Source organism: Notolepis coatsorum, assembly GCF_963971535.1.
Source record: "Notolepis coatsorum genome assembly, chromosome: 10".
NCBI classification, from domain to species: Eukaryota; Metazoa; Chordata; class Actinopteri; order Aulopiformes; family Paralepididae; genus Notolepis; species Notolepis coatsorum.
The window spans coordinates 134,172,591-134,192,430 of NC_140174.1; the positions used below are offsets into that span (position 1 = coordinate 134,172,591).

The 19,840-nt window shown below is 47.2% G+C and overlaps 1 protein-coding gene across 3 annotated transcripts in view; it reads right to left on the reverse strand.

Moving 5' to 3' along the window:
* The window catches only part of LOC311235095 (A disintegrin and metalloproteinase with thrombospondin motifs 12-like), a 129,888-nt gene that overhangs the window by 64,065 nt on the left and 45,983 nt on the right, over nt 1-19,840 (reverse strand). For all 3 annotated transcript variants that reach the window (XM_084322442.1, XM_084322443.1, XM_084322441.1), the window contains exons 11-14: nt 17,426-17,571; nt 13,657-13,823; nt 6,030-6,163; nt 5,526-5,646 (exon numbers count right to left, since the gene is read on the reverse strand). In XM_084322442.1, the coding sequence (XP_084178568.1) occupies nt 5,526-5,646; nt 6,030-6,163; nt 13,657-13,823; nt 17,426-17,571 (568 nt within the window). The remainder of the gene's footprint in view (nt 1-5,525; nt 5,647-6,029; nt 6,164-13,656; nt 13,824-17,425; nt 17,572-19,840) is intronic.

The following is a 19,840-nucleotide window of genomic DNA, read 5'->3' on the forward strand; positions in this document are numbered from 1 at the left end:
ACATCCTAGCGGGTCATATTGTCGGGCGAGTGTTGTGTACACACTCCGTCTGGTGGTCGGCGCCGCCGCCGGCCTTCCCTGCTCCGTAGTCAGGGGCTTGTGTCTGTAGTGAAGCGAATCTGTTTTGAATCGCCACACCAATCCCAGGGTCATCTCCTGGGCTTCTCCCGGGATTGTAGCCATCCAGGTCTCGCTGCTGGCTGCCTTGTCCTCGGAGGAGAGGCTGCGCAGTACTTGCGGATCGCTGCTGGCCCACTGCCTGAGATCAAAGCCGCCTTTGATCAATGAGGCGCGGAGTTTAATCAGGAGAGCCTCGGCTTCTTCCTGGGTTGAAAGGCTTTGTAGACAGTTGTCTACGTAGAAGCTGTTCTTTACGCTGTGTCGGACCTCTTCGTCCGCTGCTGGGTCCTCTGCTACATGTTTCTGTAGTGCAAATGTCGCACAGCAGGGGCTGCACGTCGTTCCGAAGGGGAGGACTTCCCATTGGTAGATGGCTGGGTGCTCATCTCCTGGCTTCTCTCTCCATAGGAACCGTAGCAGGGGCTTGTCCGCCTCTACTAATCTCACCTGCAGGAACATTCCTTTAATGTCCCCGCTGATGGCCACCTTTTCCTGGCGGAAGCGGAGTAGAACGCCGAGTAGGGAGGGGCCGAGTGTGGGACCGGGCAGTAACTCTTTATTCAGATTTTGGGATCCGATCTGGTAGCTGCAGTTAAATACTATGCGGTCTTTACCGTTGTGATGGACCTTGTGGTGGGGCACATACCACGATTCAGTGGTCTGGTCAGCCTCTTTAATGTCCATCTTTGTGACGTGTCCCGCTGTGATGAGCTTCTCAATCTCAGCGCGGTATACACTCTCTTGGGCGGGGTTCTTGGCTAAGCGCCGCTCCGTGTTCAGCAGGTACCGTTCTGTGGCGTCTGTCTTGGCGTGGAAAGTAGGCATTCCTTCTCGCCGCAGGAGTGGCATGGCGTATCTCAACACGCCGTTGACCGGGACTCTCTTGGTCCCTGTCTCGAGGAGGTGAATTGCGTAAATGTCATCTTTAGAGCGAATGTCTTTCTTTCCGTTCTTAAAGGGCATTTGTTCCAAGGTCCATAGCCGCTCTACGTGTTGCAGGAGTGCGGTTTCTCCCTCTGTGACTCGGGAGTGGAGACATCTAGTGGCTGTACTTCGGTTGAGAGATTTGGCGAGCGGGCCTTGGAGAGTCCATCCCAAACGGGTCTCGACTGCTGCAGGGCAGCCTCGGGGTCCGGTATGAACCCGGTCTATCGGGACAATGAGGTCTGCATGGTCGGAGCCTATCAACAGGGTCGGCATAGCATTGTCTATGAGCGGGATCGGTAACTTGCGCAGATGTGCATATTTCTCCATCAGCTTGGCGACGGGGTATGTGTACCGCGACAGTCCTATTTCTTGGCTGGTGAAAGCGTCTGCAATCTGGTACCGTCGCTCAGGCTGGCCGCTTGCTGCGATAGAGAATGAGACATTCTCGCCCTTTATCGTCTTCAAATCTCGTCTTATTGTCCGAATTGTCATTTGGGTTTCGCTTCCCCGCAGCCCTAGCTGGGCCGCAGCGGAGGCGAGCAGCAGGGTCTTCTCTGACCCGTCATCGAGGACGGCGTAAGTGTCCAGGACTTTATTCTGGTAGCTTAGTGTCACACGCACTACTTTTAGGAGTACTCGGGCTCCACTGCTGCTGGCGGGATCGATGTACATGACGCTCGCTTTGCGGCTGGATGGTGCAGGTGAAGGGCGCCGTCTGTTACTGTCGTGAAGTATGTCCAGATGGGCTCCATCGCACTTGGTGCACCTTTTCTTTAAGCGGCATTCGGCTGCCATGTGTGAGCGCGCACAGCGAAAACAGCGCTTGTTGGACTTTATCCATTGACCTGCTTCCTCCGCGTTCAGCTTGGGGAAGGAGTCACATTGCGCTAGCCAGTGTTCTTTCTCACAGTAGGGGCACACTATCTTCCACTTCTCCGTTCTGGAGGGGGTACTGTGGCTCCTGCTGCTCGGTACTGACTCCGATTGGTGCATCACAGTCACCGATCTTCTTCCATCATTTAGTCGTCTGGTTCCTTCTCTGGAGCCAGGGGTGCTCCGTCCGAATGTATCTAGCCGTAGGCTGCTGACTTCTCTCGCCAGGAAGTCTGCTAGATCGAGGAGGTTCGGTTCGGGGCCATTCGGGTCTCTGTGGTCCCTCTGCCGCCTAAAGCGCTCCTGACGAGCGGGCGGCAGCTTCTCCAGGATCCTTTCCACATTTGAGTTGGCGTAAAGTTCATGCCTCCCCTTCTCTCTTTGCGCTCCCAACATCCCTACCAGGGACTGCACTCTGATGGACAGGTCGTCCAGTGCTCGATTGTCTATTGCTGGGGGTAAGCGGTCGATGTGTCGGATCTCCTGGATCACGTAATCCCATATGCGCCCATACCTCTGGTCCAATGCTACCAGCGCTGCTGTGTATGGGGTGGTGGAAGTCGCGTAGGCGAGCGCTATATTATGTGCGCGGGGTACCTTTAAGTGCTTCAGTAGGATGGCGTATTTGTGGCGTTCATCCAATACATCCACCAACATGGTCTCCAGACACATGCGGAGTTCTGTATACTGGGCCCGGTTCTCTTGGGTGAAGTCGGGTACCATAGGCGTGCCAATGTATGATGCTGACTGTGGATACATCGGCGAGCGTTGGGGGAGAGGCCTCCTAGGCGAGTCTCCTCCCGCTCCTTGGTATGGGCTGGTACCGGCAGTGTACCATGGCCCGCTTGTCCAGGTGCTGTTCCTCGGTGCGGGTCGTGCGTCGTGCTCACCCGTGTATAGAGTCGGGGGTCTGTAGCGCAGCTCCGCGGGAGTATAGCCTGGGCTGTACCGGACCTCCTGGTCCGGTAGAGTACTGTGCTGTCTTCGGGCGTGGTTCTCCTCCTCTTCCTCTTCGTCTTCAGTTAGGTCATCCAGTGCTTGTAGTCTCTGGTTTAGCCTCTCCACAGGATATGCTGCTCCTTCCCGGTTGCTAGGTCTCGCTTGGACCGGTGGGGGGAGGTGGTCTGTGGGGGGTATAGACCTCGTCTGTTGGTCAAGTTCAGGGTTGTTTACTCGGCTAGGGGATGCCGCCCTGGAGGTGTGTCTAGACGAGTTCCTGGAGCCTCTGGCGGAGGGAGAGGGTGTTGTCCGTCTGATCAGCTGTTCTATTAGTTGCGACTGCTGTCTGTCGCGCGCTGCGTCCCGTTGAGCACCGGCTCGTTCTCGGGCCACATTCTCTTCCATCTGAATGCGTCTTATTTCTAGACGTATCTGCTCGTGTTCGCTTCGCTGCTGGATCTGCAGTCGGTCGCGTTCAGCAGCGGCGTTCAGGCTGATGAGGAAGGCCTGCTGTAGGGTCCTCTCTGCCTCGCTGGGAGAAGGCGGTTGTATAGGGGAGCCTTCCCTCGGGGTACTCCTTGCGGAGCCTTGGAGCTCTATCTCCACGGTGCTCTCCCCGTCTTCTTCCGTGCCGAGTTCTCTCTCGGTAGCGTTGTATTCCTCCCGGGACTCATCGGGGACTACTTCTTCAGTACTGGCGGGGTGTGAAGTCATGTCTGGTTCCCACTGGTCCCCACCGTGAACTTGGTCAGTTACATTAGAGCCCGTAGGGGCCTCTATGGTCGGGGTAGTCTGGGCGTTGGGGTTAGACATACTTTTACTTTCTAGTTTTACCGCGTTTACTGTTAGTAGAAGACTAGGTTGTTGACTGACAGCGTAAGCCTCTAAGTACTGAGGGAGCCGTCGTTCGCGCTGCGGGCGTTGGTTAGGAGGATCGTTTCGTGGAGTGTTCATCATAGGCCATTTCAATATTAATAACACTATATTAATATTACACTAATTACCCTCCGGCTCGAAGGACCAATTGTAACTGAGGGGTACAATTCCCTGACTGTATTACTAGATATGATACTTACTACCACTACCTTTGTACTTAATATTCGGCCACCCAGTACACGGCATAAATATATTATCATGAACACTCTCACGTAGATGAAACGGATCCAACACAAATGTACGAATTAGAAACAGGTCTTTATTTCTACACAGCGATGGTGTGTAGAATAAGCACTTAATCACTTAATTACATTTATGAATTGAAATAGTATGCACTTTTATGGCAAGGAGTATTCGTCGGTATATCAATAGAGAATGTCCAATCTCTGAAGGCGCAGGTGGTAAATATACGACCTGGAATAGTTAAGGAATAACAGCAATGATACTTTAATGATTATACTAGATACACTAGAGGGGGTTAATCCGGTCGCTTGTAAGCCGACAGGAGTAGGAGGGGGGGGGGGGTAGAATCCGGCTGCCTCGTCCGGCCAAGGGTATCCCAGGTGAACCCACTGTAGTGCCGTTCAATGCGCCGGCGATCCTTGGACCACGGATGAAAGCAGGTGGACTCTTTGTGGGCCGGCTCTCTCCGGTCCACGGGGGAGAGACGTGAAGCGACCTCGTCTTGCAGAGCGTCTCCTCACCTTGCGTCCTCTCCAGGGGGGGGGGTTCCAACACACGGCAGTGTCGGGGGTCTTTATCCATGGAATAATCAAAGTATCCAAAGCATAATCCGTGCCTGGGAAGGCGGGCTGTCGTCGGTAGAATAATCCGGTATACAGGTCCACTCGCTCGTCGGCTCTGGGGCTCCTCGGGTGCAGCTTCACATAGGGTCAACCACCCTGGGTAAGCAGCCAGTTCTCTGCCCGAAACGATGGGGTACTGACTACGGTAGTATTCTCACCGCACGAAGCACTATATATTAACAGACTATTATTAGCTTAATAGACTACGTCCAACTCGACGATATAGTGCCAAATATGACTATTCAAATATTAATATACACGATGTCTCAATACCGATGGTAGGCGAACTTGGCCTTACTCCCACACGTGGCGTCGCGGGGAGGCTTTACGTCTGTGACTCTATTGGAGGGTAAGAAACTGGACTGAAAAGAAAGTCCTACTTTAGTAGCGCAGTATATATACGCACTATGAACAAATAGTCCCATTAGTGGTGCGGTAGCCAAATTCCTACGCGGAACTAGGACTTGTTCGTACATGTCGAGCGGTACGTTTGAACTGGGTCTGAGGGGTATGGCAGCCTGGCACCAAGGTCTCGACCAATAGTAGAATGGAGACTATTATGGGATGTTCAGTAGGCTAGAATGGATATTCAATGCATATTGTACAAGGAATATACAAGGGATATCAGGGAATATTAGAGAATATACAAATACAATTAAATATATATATATAAATAAATATATATATTCGGTTTAATCTGGCCCTTCACAACAATAATGTTTTTGGACCATTTTCCTTTTTTATTTAATTTATTTATTTCGATCTTTTCTTGTCAATTTCTTCATTCCTTTGGTCTTTCTTTCTCCCATCCTTCCCTCCCTCTCTTATTCCCTCCTTCCTTAATCCATCCATCTTCGCTTCTTTCCTTCCTCCCTTCTATCCTTCCACTGCCATATGTCCTTCCTTCCTTTGTGTCCAACTCACCGAATCCGTCTCCTCCGTCGAATGTCTCGTAGATAGTCTCACAGCTGGTCCCGTCTCCTAAACAGACGCCACAGCGATCCTCCACTGCATTTGAGTCGATCCCATAGTCACAGCCCACTTCCTACACAGAGTCCACACCGAAACACAAACACAAACACACACACACACACACACACACACACACACACACACACACACACACACACACACACACACACACACACACACACACACATAATACATTACAATATGACACGCAACCTGACAAATAAATCAAAATCAAAAGATCCTCTCTCTATTTTTAATCCCTCTCTTTTAGTGTTATTCAAAACACTTGTCAGGGCCCATATTCTCAAAGCTTCCCAAAGTAGGAGTGCTGATCTGGGGTCAGTGACCAGGAACACTTTACCTCATTACCTCATTCAAACTAACAGACCGAAGCTGACTCAAGGTCAGTCAGTATTCAACACTACACCCCTCTCTGCTCTTACCCAGCCACACTACCTTACACACGCCATTGACACAGATGTTTCTGGAGTTGTTGTTCATGAAGCAAGGCGTCCCGTCCGTCACGGCGTCCAGCATCTTCTCGGAGAAATGCTCGTTCTCCGGTCGACAGTGCAGCTCGCAGGGGCTATCTGGGGATGGGGGTAGACAAAATATGATCATTGCTGAGAGCTATTTACAATTTTATTCTGAGAGTTGCTGAGTGTACTGCTGAGTGTGTGTGTGTGTGTGTGTGTGTGTGTGTGTGTGTGTGTGTGTGTGTGTGTGTGTGTGGCCGGTTTTCCGAAGAGAAGAGCCAAACAGTTAGCAAGATATTGCTCAGTGTCAGCTATTATTGGCAGCCGCGCAATTTGGAGAAGACGCTGCTATCTGTATCCATGAGCTGTGTGTTGATAGACAGGCTAATCATCCATGTGTGTGTGTAACTTTGGTTACGATTGTCAATTTGGGCACGAATGTATCAGAATAACCCACAATGTACAAGTGCACTGATAATATTTGTGTCCTTTAAACATTGTCTTTATGTGGACATAAATAAAGTTATAAGTCGTGTAGCTCCGCTCTGCGTCATACTGGAATACACTTCCATATCAGTACTAGCACTGAATACATTTTCACATGCACCTTTACACACCCATCCGCCTGGCCACACCCCCATCCGCTCCTCTACATAAGCAGGGGTGTGGCCATACTAACAGCTCCTTCCTTATTTTCACCACGGCGAGTGTCTGTATACACCACTTTGAGACTGCTGAAATATTGAAGAGGAGCTACGATGAAGGAGCTGCGTTGACATTATATCTTTATTTTCTCTCTGACTATTTTTCGAGGAAATACAGCGATAATGTCTTCGCCACCGGGGTGTCTAGAAGATGATGATCATTCTGACCTCCACCGGCATTTTTGTATTAGGGGCTCGCGTCGCTGGCCTAATCCCCACCGGCATTCCTCCAGCTCTGCAGTTGGACAGGTATTACCGCCGCTCTGCAGTTGGACTTAGCTTGAGAGGCGCTCGGCCGCTGTGAGGGCTAGCTGCCTCTCCGGGTGGGTGATGGTTTTGAGATGCGAGCGCCAGTTGTGTTGCTATGGGGGGAATGGCTACACGACTTACGAAAGCCGGCTACAGGCTGGTGCCCTTTTTTGCTGCCTCTTAGCGGCGTGGAGAGGGTTCTGGTTTGACGCCCACGCTACATGAGCTCCTCATCGGGAGCTCTGTTGCCTGGGACCGTATCCGAATCTGCGGTTCAATCCCCCGGATCTCTGGACAAACGGATACTCTCTGTCACCGTGCGGGCGCGCCTTTCAAGATGAAAGTGACCCGGCGCGAGGGAGGTGGGTTTGGTGTTTCGTTATAGGAATGTCTCCACGCTCAAGTCGGCTGCAACCCATGAGGGAATTGTGCCGGCACCGCTGTGTCTGATAATCACCGTTCTGAAGACTGTGTTGACTTATTTTCCTCTTCTCTCTTCGGATGAGGAGAGGGACAGACAGCGGCTGTCTGAAGTGTTGGCCTATATTGTGTTCTCACGTTGTGCAGTTTCGGTGGTAGCTGCTTAGCTTGCGCTCTAGCTGGGTTGAGCTATCTGTTAGCCAGTTAGCTGGTAGCTACGACGCTAGCTCTGTACGCTTGCTCGGCTGGGAACGTTAGCCTGATGCTACCAGTTAGCCTGGAGTTAGCTGTTAGCTTGTGCTACACCGTTGAACATTAGCCGTGAGAATAGCAGGCCATAGCACTCTGACTACGACGTCATCTTTGACAGAAGATGTAGTCGGCCCTGCACCATGATCGGCTGTTGGAGGGGGGCGTTTCGCCGGAGCCTTGCTCCGGCCTTAGCTTCTTTTGCCCCGCCAGCGAGGGCCTTCGTCAACGTGGAGACCAGCCTGTTGCCTGCGTTCATTGGTGCAGGTAAGGGTCCATTGGACACTTCCCCCCTCTTCCTTCCTTCCACTTCTGAATGTTTTGTAATAACGTATGTTGCTTCACTACATTTGGGGATGCGACATGTGTTATGTGTGAATTGTCTTGATCGCTGGTATAGCTTTCTCTCTACCTAGAAAACGGCGTTGTTTTTTACGTGATTAAAAATGAACTGGTTTTGTTGTATGATGAGAGGTTGTGTGTGTTCATGTAACGTAGCTGAGCTCACAACTGGCTGGGTTAAAAACCCTGCAAAGCTATGCATAGTGGCATGTGATCGAGGGATGAGTCCCTCTCTCAGCTTGTGATGACAATAAACAGGTGGCAAGTTTCACATATAAACAGGGCTGTACCTGTTCAAACAAGTCGTATCAGGGGAAAGGTGGTGAGGGGTGGTTTTTTTCCCCCGGTTTTCCCCTGGGCCCCCCCCCTCCCCTCAAACATGATTTTGTTTACAATATATTGTTTCACTATGTTTGTGGGGATACGTTGTAACCCCTCAGCTTCTGCTGGGGTTGTGCTCCTGCTTAGAGAGGCAATTTTCTTTCTGAAGATTGTTTGGTCGCTGTCATGTGGACTTAGCAAGGCCTGTGACCAGTACTTAATCGAGGACTTGTGTCTTCTCTCGTTATGAAAAACACCTTCCTGGGTCTGGGTCCTCCTTCGCGCTCTGCTGCTACGGCCTTGCCACAGGGACCCTGTGATATTAGGGGTTGTAACAGGGGTTTTGTTTCTTCCCGTTTGTTCCCTAGTGGCATGTGGGTTGCGCGTTTGTGTAGCCGTGGGTTCTTCTGTGGAAGGTAAGTCCCACAGTCTGCTCACCCTGTGCGTTTGAGTTGCTAAACTCCTCTTCGCCCAGTCGGATCCGATACCCTCCCGTCCTCCACTAGGGGGGTCCGGGGGCTTGGGTCCTCCCCGGTTCTGATGGTTGTGGGGGGCCTCAGCGGGTACATTTGTCGAGCTTCCGCTCTGCTTAGCTCCTGTATTCCAGTATGACGCAGAGCGGAGCTACACGACTTATAACGTACGGTTATGTCTATAACCATAGTTATATGAGGTGTAGTGACGCTCTGCGTCGGACTCACTGAGGACCCCGTGGTCTTCGCCTTTGTGGTGAAAGACTTGGGAAGGAGCTGTTAGTATGGCCACACTCCTGCTTATGTAGAGGAACGGATGGGGGTGTGGCCAGGCAGATGAGGTGTGTAAAGGTGCATGTGAAAATGTATTCAGTGCTAGTACTGATATGGAAGTGTATTCCAGTATGACGCAGAGCGGAGCTACACTCATATAACTATGGTTATAGACATAACCGTACGATTCTAAATGTGTGTGTGTGTGTGTGTGTGTGTGTGTGTGTGTGTGTGTGTGTGTGTGTGTGTATGTGTGTGTGTGTGTGTGTGTGTGTGTGTGTGCGTGAGTGTGCGTGTGTGTGTGAGTGTGAATGGCTGTAGATGTTAAATCCAACCGTGTCAGGGAACAAATTAAACATACTACTCGTATAGAACAAGGCATTATTTGAAGCTCTCTTGAATACAATTTATGTGCCCTGGTATCTTTCTTATCTACAAAAGTAGAATAACAAAAACCACAAGAGAAGAGTTCTGCTTTCAGCACGCACATCAATTACTGTACTGAAAATTGTGTTTCCCTGTTACTTATTATGGAAGTTGGAACACCGGTAGATACAAAATGTATATGGCACCCCCTGTTGACTGATATATAGAACTACAAAAATAGAACTTCAGAACTGTGTAAGCACAAAGCTGGACTTGCACTGAATTCCGCCCCCACACCAACCTCCCCTGCATGCTAGGGCTGGAAATGGTCCTTAATGGACACACTGGTGTTTGGATTTCAAGCAATTGCATGCACGGCTTAACAGCTGAAATCCATAGCTTTACCGCTCTCACATTGGTTGAGGCGTGCTACCTTCACAGGGTCAACCAAGTTGAACTTGGCGCAACGTGAGCTGAGTGCAACGATGTGAGATTTATGTGCAAACAAGTACTAATTAGAAATAGCTGCAACCTTTTTGCAATAGGCCCCCTTTTAGCCAATTGGCATGAACACACACACGCACGCCCGCCCGCCCGCCCGCCCGCCCGCCCGCCCGCACACACACACACACACACACACACACACACACACACACACACACACACACACACACACACACACACACACACACACACACACACACACACACACACACACACACACACACATTTGAAATGTTTATTTATGTCCACATAAACAGAAGTACAAGGAAGCCTCATACAAAGGACATAAACAATGCGAGTGCAATCAGAAAATTATGAAGAACAGTCAAGTACAAGGTGCATGGACGGCAGAATCATGGGTAAAGGTAACAGCGCCTCCTCCAAATTGAGCGGCTTCCTATAATTGCTGATACTGAGCAGTACCTGGCTAACTGCTTGGCCTTCCTTTTGGGGAGACCGGCTATTTGTAGGCCCCTCACAACCAACTTGTGCACATGCCCTAGGCTGCCAAAGATAAAAACTAGGAGTTTACATCTGTAGCCTAGCTGTGAGATGGTCTGCTGTAGCTGTTGGTATTTCAGCATTTTAGTTAGGAAGGCTTCTTCTAAGCTGTAGTCAAAAGTACAGCCAACCTCAAGAATGGACACCTCCCTAAGGTGTTCATTTACCACAAATACATCGGGGGTGTTAGCTGTAATACTAGAGAACATGGAATCATTATTGCACAGCACAGGTTGAACATGCTTGGCTTCACAGTAGAATGCTTATACAGTGTGATGGAGGACCTAAAAATAAGAGAGATATCTTTCGCTATCAAATCTACTATTCTGTCATGCCTACTTATGTAGAGGCCCCTGTATACATGGCAACCATTTAAGATGTGGGACATGGTTTCAGCTATTTGGTTATTGTCATGATGAATACAATGAGGAGCATGACTGCCTGGAAACCAGATGGAGAGATTCAGTTTAGATGGTAAGACCTGTAATCTCGCTTTCAGAGTAAAGATAACAATGCACTCATCTATGGCAACATTTTTTAACACGAGGCGTGCTACCTTCACAGGGTCAACCAAGTTGAACTTGGCGCAACGTGAGCTGAGTGCAACGATGTGAGATTTATGTGCAAACAAGTACTAATTAGAAATAGCTGCAACCTTTTTGCAATAGGCCCCCTTTTAGCCAATTGGCATGAACACACACACGCACGCCCGCCCGCCCACCCACCACCCACCACCCACCCACCCACACACACACACACACACACACACGCACACGCACACGCACACGCACACACACACACACACACACACACACACACACCCCTCTCAATACCTTCTATGCGAGGCTTGAGGCTGTGAATAACAACACCAGCCTACAACCCACTGCAATGGAGGTTAACAGAACATGAGGTGAGGAGGACCTTTAAGAAAGTGAATATCAGGAAGGCAGCAGGACCGGACGGCATCCCCGGCCGCATCCTAAAAGTCTGTGCCGACCAACTGGCCCCGGTATTCACTGACATATTTAACCTGTCCTTAGAACAGGCTGTCATCCCCACCTGTCTGAAGAAGTCCACTATTATCCCTGTACCCAAAAAATCTACGACTACCGCCATGTCCATAGCCATGAAGTGCTTTGAGAAGCTAGTGAAGGGCTACATCTGTTCCTCCCTCCCCATCAACCTGGACCCCCTGCAATTTGCATATCGCCCCAACAGGTCCACGGAGGACGCCATAGCCCATGTGCTGCACACAGCAGCATCACACCTAGACAAGAGGCAGGGAAACTATGTGAGAATGCTGTTCATCGACTACAGCTCAGCATTCAATACCATAGTCCCCTCCAAACTCATAGCCAAGCTCAGGGACCTGGGCTTGAACTATGACCTCTGCCAGTGGGTCTTGGACTTCCTGACAGGTAGACCCCAGGTGGTGAGAGCAGGCAACTGCACCTCCTCATCCATCACGCTCAACATAGGGGCCCCCCAGGGCTGTGTTCTGAGTCCCCTCCTCTACTCGCTGTACACACACGACTGTGTGGCACAGTGGAACAACAACACAATCATCAAATTTGCTGACGACACAGTAGTGGTGGGCCTGATCTCTGCCAACGACGAGAGGGCCTACCTGGAAGAGGTAAAGAATCTGTCGCAGTGGTGTCAGGAGAACTGCCTCTCCCTGAACGTCAGCAAAACAAAAGAGATGATTGTGGACTTCAGGAGGTCGGGGGTCAGGGACTACAGCCCCCTCAGCATCGACGGGGCACCGGTTGAGAGAGTGAACAGTTTTAAGTACCTCGGAGCCCACATATCCGAGGACTTGACATGGACCACACACATTGACAGTATTGTGAAGATGGCACGGCAACGCCTCTACTTCCTTAGGCGCCTAAGGAAGTTCCAAGTCAGTCAGAAGATCCTTAAGATCTTCTACTCATGCACAATAGAGAGCATCCTGACTGGCAATATCACCTCCTGGTTTGGGAATAGCACCGCACAAGACCATAGCAGACTACAGAGTGTGGCCCGTTCAGCCGAACGCACAATTGGAGGGGGTCTTCCCACTCTCCAAGACACTTACAACAAGCGGTGCATGGGTAAGGCTAAGAGAATAATCAAAGACTCCAGCCACCCAAACAACTGCCTCTTTGAACTGCTGCGGTCAGGCAAGCGATACCGGAGTCTCATGGCAAGCACAGAGAGACTCAGAAGAAGCTTCTATCCTCAGGCCATCAGAATGCTAAATGACAATAACACTATGTAACAACCATCAAATGCACTCACAGCACACACATCCACACGCACACACTCACTTTAAACAAACAACTCACTGCAGCACCCACTTTACACACTTTAGACACCTAAACACACTTTATATTTATTGGTAAAGAATTTGCACTACAACCCATACCTCATTACACCTTACTGTAAATTGTACCTAAATTGTACCTCATCCCATTTCTGCATTGTACTGTATAGTATATAGTATATTGTATGGTAACTCAGTTACTTTTCTACTCTGCATTGTACATTGTATATATGTATATATTGAACACTTTTGTCTACGTACTTGACTTCTATTTTATACTTACTATACTTATTTTATACTTATCTATTTTTATCTAGTACAATCACTGGAGCAAAACAGAAAGAAGCATTTTATATAAAAGTCTGAAACTTGAAACTTGAACATACTTGACCTCCATGTCAAATCTCAATCTCCTAGCCCTAGGGCGAAACCTGTTGAGAATTGTGGAAAATGTTTACAAATGAAAAAAAAGATGACCCCCCTCCCTTCTTGCGCACTCTCACATACACGTGAATAGAGGCAAAATGTGTGTTCTTTACTCCTATGTAACAGCTCGGTAACATTTAAACATGCCTGTTAGTCTAACTGTGGTATGTGTACATAAGTGTGTGTATGTCCAAAAAATATATATACTGTATATATACTAACCTTTACTATCATGCACTTCGCTACTAAGTAATCTACCGTGCCTATATTACTACCTACTATGCTTATCTGTCTATACTGCTATGTACTCAAGACTGTAGCAGCCAAGTTCAACACCGTTTGACGAACAATGTTGCTTATCTGCCAGTTGTACCCTTCCTGCTGACCTGTTGTACAGAACTTATAAGTGGCTTTGGATAAAAGCGTCAGCTAAATGACTAACTGTACATGTGTGTGTGTTTGACTCCTTACTGGTGGGCACAGGACTCCACTGGTAGAGCTCGTTCTGGTAGGGGACCGTGTCGAACTCGCTGCACAGCATCTCCCTGAAGGTGGGCTTGTTCTTCAGGCAGGGCTTGGTGTTGCAGGTCCGATAGCGCTTCCTCTCACCTGTACAGTACTTGCCCCCAAACTCTGGCCTGAGGAAAACCAACATGAAAATACTTAATAGTAGTGATAATTGTAACTCTCAAGCCCCGCCCTCTTCTCTTGATCCTCCAATCACAACTGTTGCTTCCATAACGGGAAAACTTTGTCAAATAGGGATGAAGTGGATGAATATATTGGATATATGGCCAATACCAGGACAAATCAGGATATTGGTATTAGAGAATTTACCCAATATTAAAATACAATAAAAAGAAAAGTGTGTACATATGTCAGAAATCAAAGATATCTCAATCATCATCTCGGCAGACACTCTGACCTGACTGCTGCTGTGACCTCACTGTCACACTTCAGACAGACACTCTGACCTGACTGCTGCTGTGACCTCACTGTCACACTTCAGACAGACACTCTGACCTGACTGCTGCTGTGACCTCACTGTCACACTTCAGACAGACACTCTGACCTGACTGCTGCTGTGACCTCACTGTCACACTTCAGACAGACACTCTGACCTGACTGCTGCTGTGACCTCACTGTCACACTTCAGGCAGACACTCTGACCTGACTGCTGCTGTGACCTCACTGTCACACTTCAGGCAGACACTCTGACCTGACTGCTGCTGTGACCTCACTGTCACACTTCAGGCAGACACTCTGACCTGACTGCTGCTGTGACCTCACTGTCACACTTCAGACAGACACTCTGACCTGACTGCTGCTGTGACCTCACTGTCAAACTTCAGGCAGACACTCTGACCTGACTGCTGCTGTGACCTCACTGTCACACTTCAGGCAGACACTCTGACCTGACTGCTGCTGTGACCTCACTGTCACACTTCAGACAGACACTCTGACCTGACTGCTGCTGTGACCTCACTGTCACACTTCCCCCAAACTATGAATGACCAAAGACACTTTTTAACTGCTGCTGTGACCCATTGTCACCTCCATGTCATATTGTAAATACTGAATCGGAACGTGCACTGTGCCTTGTATATATCTTATATCCTTTTTAAAAAAGGATCTATTTTTACCTTATTTTTTTAGCACTCGTTTGTATTTAAATTTTAAGTATTGTGTGATTTTGTGTGAAGGGTCGACTAGCAAAGTAATATTTTCATTGTATGGCAAACTGTCTGCTTAAGTGTGCACATGACAATAAACAATCTTGAATCTTGAATCATTGTCCAGTGACCCAGAATAAAACGGAATATGACTGATATTTTGAGCTCCGAGCCTTGACAATTAGCCTTTATCCTATTATCACACTAGCACTCGTCTCCCTATACTTTCTCTCTTGTTGTTGCTGTTCTTAGCTATATTCTATTTAAATCTTTCAAAAATGTTCTTATGTACCCCATTGCATGTACATATTTGTGTTTTACACGTATATGTTCATGCATACCAACTATTTCGCCTGTATTATTCTCCACCCATCGATCATCCTTAGCAACACTACTATCACCGACATCCAAGAAGGGGGATCCCCCCTTGAACGGCCCTTCTAAGGTTTCTCTCCTCCACATTACCTGTGGTGCTTTTTTTCCTATTGCTAGGTTTTTTGTGGGTTTTTCCCTTACCTTCGCTGGGGTATGTCTGGGAGTGTTGTTTTGGATTTCATGATGGTTTTTTTTGTTCTTGATTTATTGTGATGTTTCTTCTTGACTTGTTTAAAGAAGACTTGTCCAGCCCATGGGGCCATTAACGTGTGATTGCGGGCTTTACAAATACATCTGATTTTATTTTATTTATGTCCCTACCAAAGCCACGAAAACACCCAAAAGATTGCAGAATGAAAACTGTAGTTTTAGTTTATAATTACTATTCTTTAAAAATGGCTCAAGCCCATGTTCAGGATTTTTTTCATCAAATGAATTACTCATACATAAGAATGATAAATAGCCTAAATATGAAATCCATGGGCTGTTTTTGCATAACGGAGAAATGAGGAGCGGATACCGCCCCTGCCAGATGTACGCTGACGATACCGTCATCTATGTGTCTGCTAAAACAGCTGGCAGCTGAGCACCTGACCCAGGTGTTACAGAACATCTCCGACTGGCTTGTGTCGTCTCATTTGACCTTGAATGTCAGGAAAACTGTCTCTATGTGTATCTCCATACGCAAAAGGCCTCTAAATGATTTGGTTGATGTGCAAATTAAAAATTAAATGATTGCCGAAGTGAATGAGGTCAAGTACCTAGGAATCATATTAGACAAGAACCTAAAATTTGATAAACAGGTACATTATTTATGTAAGAATTTGTATTCTTACATAAATAATAATTTAAACTGTTTTCGTTTTATTACAAGGGATCTGTCAACTAAAGCTGCTCAACTTTATATGCACGCTATGATTCTTTCCCACTTGTCTTACTGTATCACATCATGGTCACAAACCTCACAAACCATACTAAAACCCATAACTATAATATACAAACAGGCTATAAAAATCATGGCCCGTAAACCAATGCGATGGCATCACTGCAGTGTTTTGAGTAAACACAATCTTTTCACGTTTGAAGATTTTGTAATTTTCTGTAATATTACTCATTTTTAAATGTTTGCACAATCATGTCTCATTTTTATTTTCTGGACTGGTAGTTAGATGTTGGAGCTCTAGCAGAGCAAACACACAAGCTTCCAACTGTACTGTTCCCATGTGCAAGAGTTCGTTTGGACAGTCTGCCTTCTACATTAAAGGGGCAAACTTATGGAACTCTCTGCCTACTGGCTTAAAACTGGAGTCCAATGACAACGTCTTCAGCAGAGGACTCAAGGTACGGCTGAAATCAAAGCAGCAGTGCTCACATATAGACACGGACTGGTTTTGTTATTTTGATCATGGACTCTTGTTCTGGTAACTATTTGTTCTGATTTGTGATTTTAATTCTGTATTATACTGTTCATTTTATTGTATCTTTTAGAAAAGCCCCAATGGACTGGTGTTGAAAACTAGCACTTGTGCTATAAACACGCAACAACACATCTGGTCTGTCCACTGTGACTGGGGCAATGTAGCTGTGGTGTCCATTTTAAATAAAAGTTTTCATTCATTCATTCCAATAACGTGGTTTTCCGTGTCTGATTGTTAAACTGATCATGTCCACTGTCAAACTATATCTACAGTTTTCTTCTTGATTTGGAGTAATGGAAATATTTTTAATAATAACGGTGTGTGTCTAGAGAACAAAAGTATTATTTATGAAGTATCTCTGTTACAACTGTATTTTTATTCTTGCCTAACCATCTCATAAGCAGGACCAAACGTGTTGTAAATCTCACATCCTAATGTGTCAGTCACCATGTAGAAGGGTTATATGCACACCTGTAGGCTATTTCATCTCTGAAATATTTTTTTCTTTTTGGACCCAATTTGCTATCGATTTGTATGCAGTAGTGCACATGTATGTCAAATACATCAGTTCAGGAGGTTAATTAAGAAACTGTTAATTAAGAAACTGTCATCAGGATCAGCTGATGCTCTTTGTAGCTCAAAAAATAAAAAAAAATAAAAACTTTTTTTATTACAGTAAGTGTCCCTACTAAAGCTCAAATCAAACGTACGCCCCTGCATGGGATGGAAAACTAAGAGAAAGAGACAGCAGACAGATCTGGCGTCAGTTCTTACTTGGGGTTGTTACATTCCCTCTCAGCAGACTGCACTCCGGCTCCACAGGTTCTGGAACAGTGAGACCAGGTAGTCCATAGTCCCCAGCCTCCATTCACTGTCTCTGGCAGCTTACCCACGATCACGCACTCTCCTGAGATACACCACTGAGAGAGATCACAGAGAATACAACACTCATCACTCAAATACAACACATAACGAAGAATGTTCTACTGGAGTCCCAGCCCTCTGCAGACCAATAGACCTGTTTGCTGTTTACAAACATACAGTGTTCGAGCCAATCAGCAATACCAACTGAGTCACGTGACTAAGTTGCCCCGGACCTGCGCAAGCTGCTGCGCTAAAAGAATACGACGGGGGTCACGGAGAAACCATGGCACTCCCCTGACTAAAAGTAGTTTCAAACGAAAACGGCTGGGTGTAATTTAGCCAAATCAACACAATCATGTCTCACCTTTTTACACATCTAGCTTAAGCATGGATTGATTGTTTAGATCGCTAGCATGGCTAACAAATGCAAATATATTGTAGTCTGCCCCGTTGTTCTGACCAGGATTACGTTCCTTTCTGCCCCGGTGATGCGCGCGCACACTGAGAGTCTGACATATACGGCGAACAGGTCTATACTAAGAGTGCTTTCACATAAGCACGTTTGATGCGGATCCTGAAGCATTTGGTACCCTTTCTAATAGTGGTCGATTGATACGGCACAGTGGTTAACACTGTCGCCTCACAGCTAGAAGGTCCTGGGTTCGATTCCCGCTTGGGGACCAGGTTTCCGCGTTGCCAGGTACCCAGGTGGGGTATCTCCCGGGCATTTCTGTGTGGAGTTTGCATGTTCTCCCCATGCTCGCAAGGGTCCCCCCCCCCCCCCCCCCCCCGATAAGATAAACCCAATGGAAAAACATGCACAACAGATCGCTAACGCTGTCGAAGACGGACAGGAGCACTTGGATTGGGCCCCGGGGTGCGGCCCTTATCTGGTCCCGGCTGCCCTTAGGGGGAAGGACGACGCAGAGACTCAATTTAATCGGCGACCCAAAAAATTGCATGTGTGTGTTCCTGTGTGTGTCGCCCATGGCATGTGTGTGTCACTGCATGATAAATAAATAAAGGGTTTTACAATGGCCGATGCTGAATGAATGAATGAATTAATGAATGGATGGATGGATGGATGGATGGATGGAGGATGGATGGATGGATGGATGGATGGATGGATGGATGGATGGATGGATGATACTTAAATGCCGATTTACAATTTACTGTGAACAAATGGGAGTGGGACACAAATAATGTTTCTTCTTTAGTAGATCTGCACTCTACTTATTATTTTAATTCAACAAATGTATCAAACAGAATACATTTATTGAAAATAAATAAATCTGATTTTTTAAATCATTTGACATGTGCTGGGCACACGGGTTAGCGGGGGGAAAAATTTATAAATAAAAAGAAACTGGGAAATAAATCCTATTCCCTTCTCTAGAAGTCAGAACAAAGACTGGGTCCAGAGTAGCAGTTATTTTGGCGTGGGTTGAAATGCACATCGTGCAGCAACAGGCCTATGTTGGATCCCTTCACTTCGTCTTCAGGGTTGTAAGCTCACATCACGTGCCTCTGGCGTGTTGCTCACACATGTTCAGGCACATCACTTGCCTCTGGCGTGTGGCTCACACATGGACTAGGATGTTCAGGCACATCACTTGCCTCTGGCGTGTTGCTCACACATGGACTAGGATGGCGTGTTGCTCACACATGGACTAGGATGGCGTGTTGCTCACACATGGACTAGGATGGCGTGTTGCTCACACATGGACTAGGATGGCGTGTTGCTCACACATGGACTAGGATGGCGTGTTGCTCACACATGGACTAGGATGGCGTGTTGCTCACACATGGACTAGGATGGCGTGTTGCTCACACATGGACTAGGATGCTAGTTATTGTTTGGCCATCGCAGCTGTGTTGGTTTAGTAGCACTTTTAGAGAAATCATCCATGAAATAAGGTGAAACTCAAACGTCTCCGCCCGCTGCAAAGCACTCGATCCTCCCAAGCATTTCACAGAGAACTCAAACTAAAGGTTTCAAAAGATGCAATATGAAAACTAAATAATAATAATAATAATAATAATAATAATAATAATAATACAACTTTATTTGTATAGCACCTTTCATACAAAGACACCTTTCATAAAAAGAGTAAGATAGAATAGACAGAGTAAAATTGTGCAATAGTGCAGTGCAATAAGTAGTAGAATAGAATAGACATGAAATGAGCACATAAAGTGCAGACATATAAAATCAGTTTTTTTTTTACAGTGCAATAAAATAGTTCTGTATTACTGTTTAACAGTTTAAAGTCGTCTTTACCTTCTCTGTTTGGTATCCACAGTTTAAAACCTGACAGTCTTCCC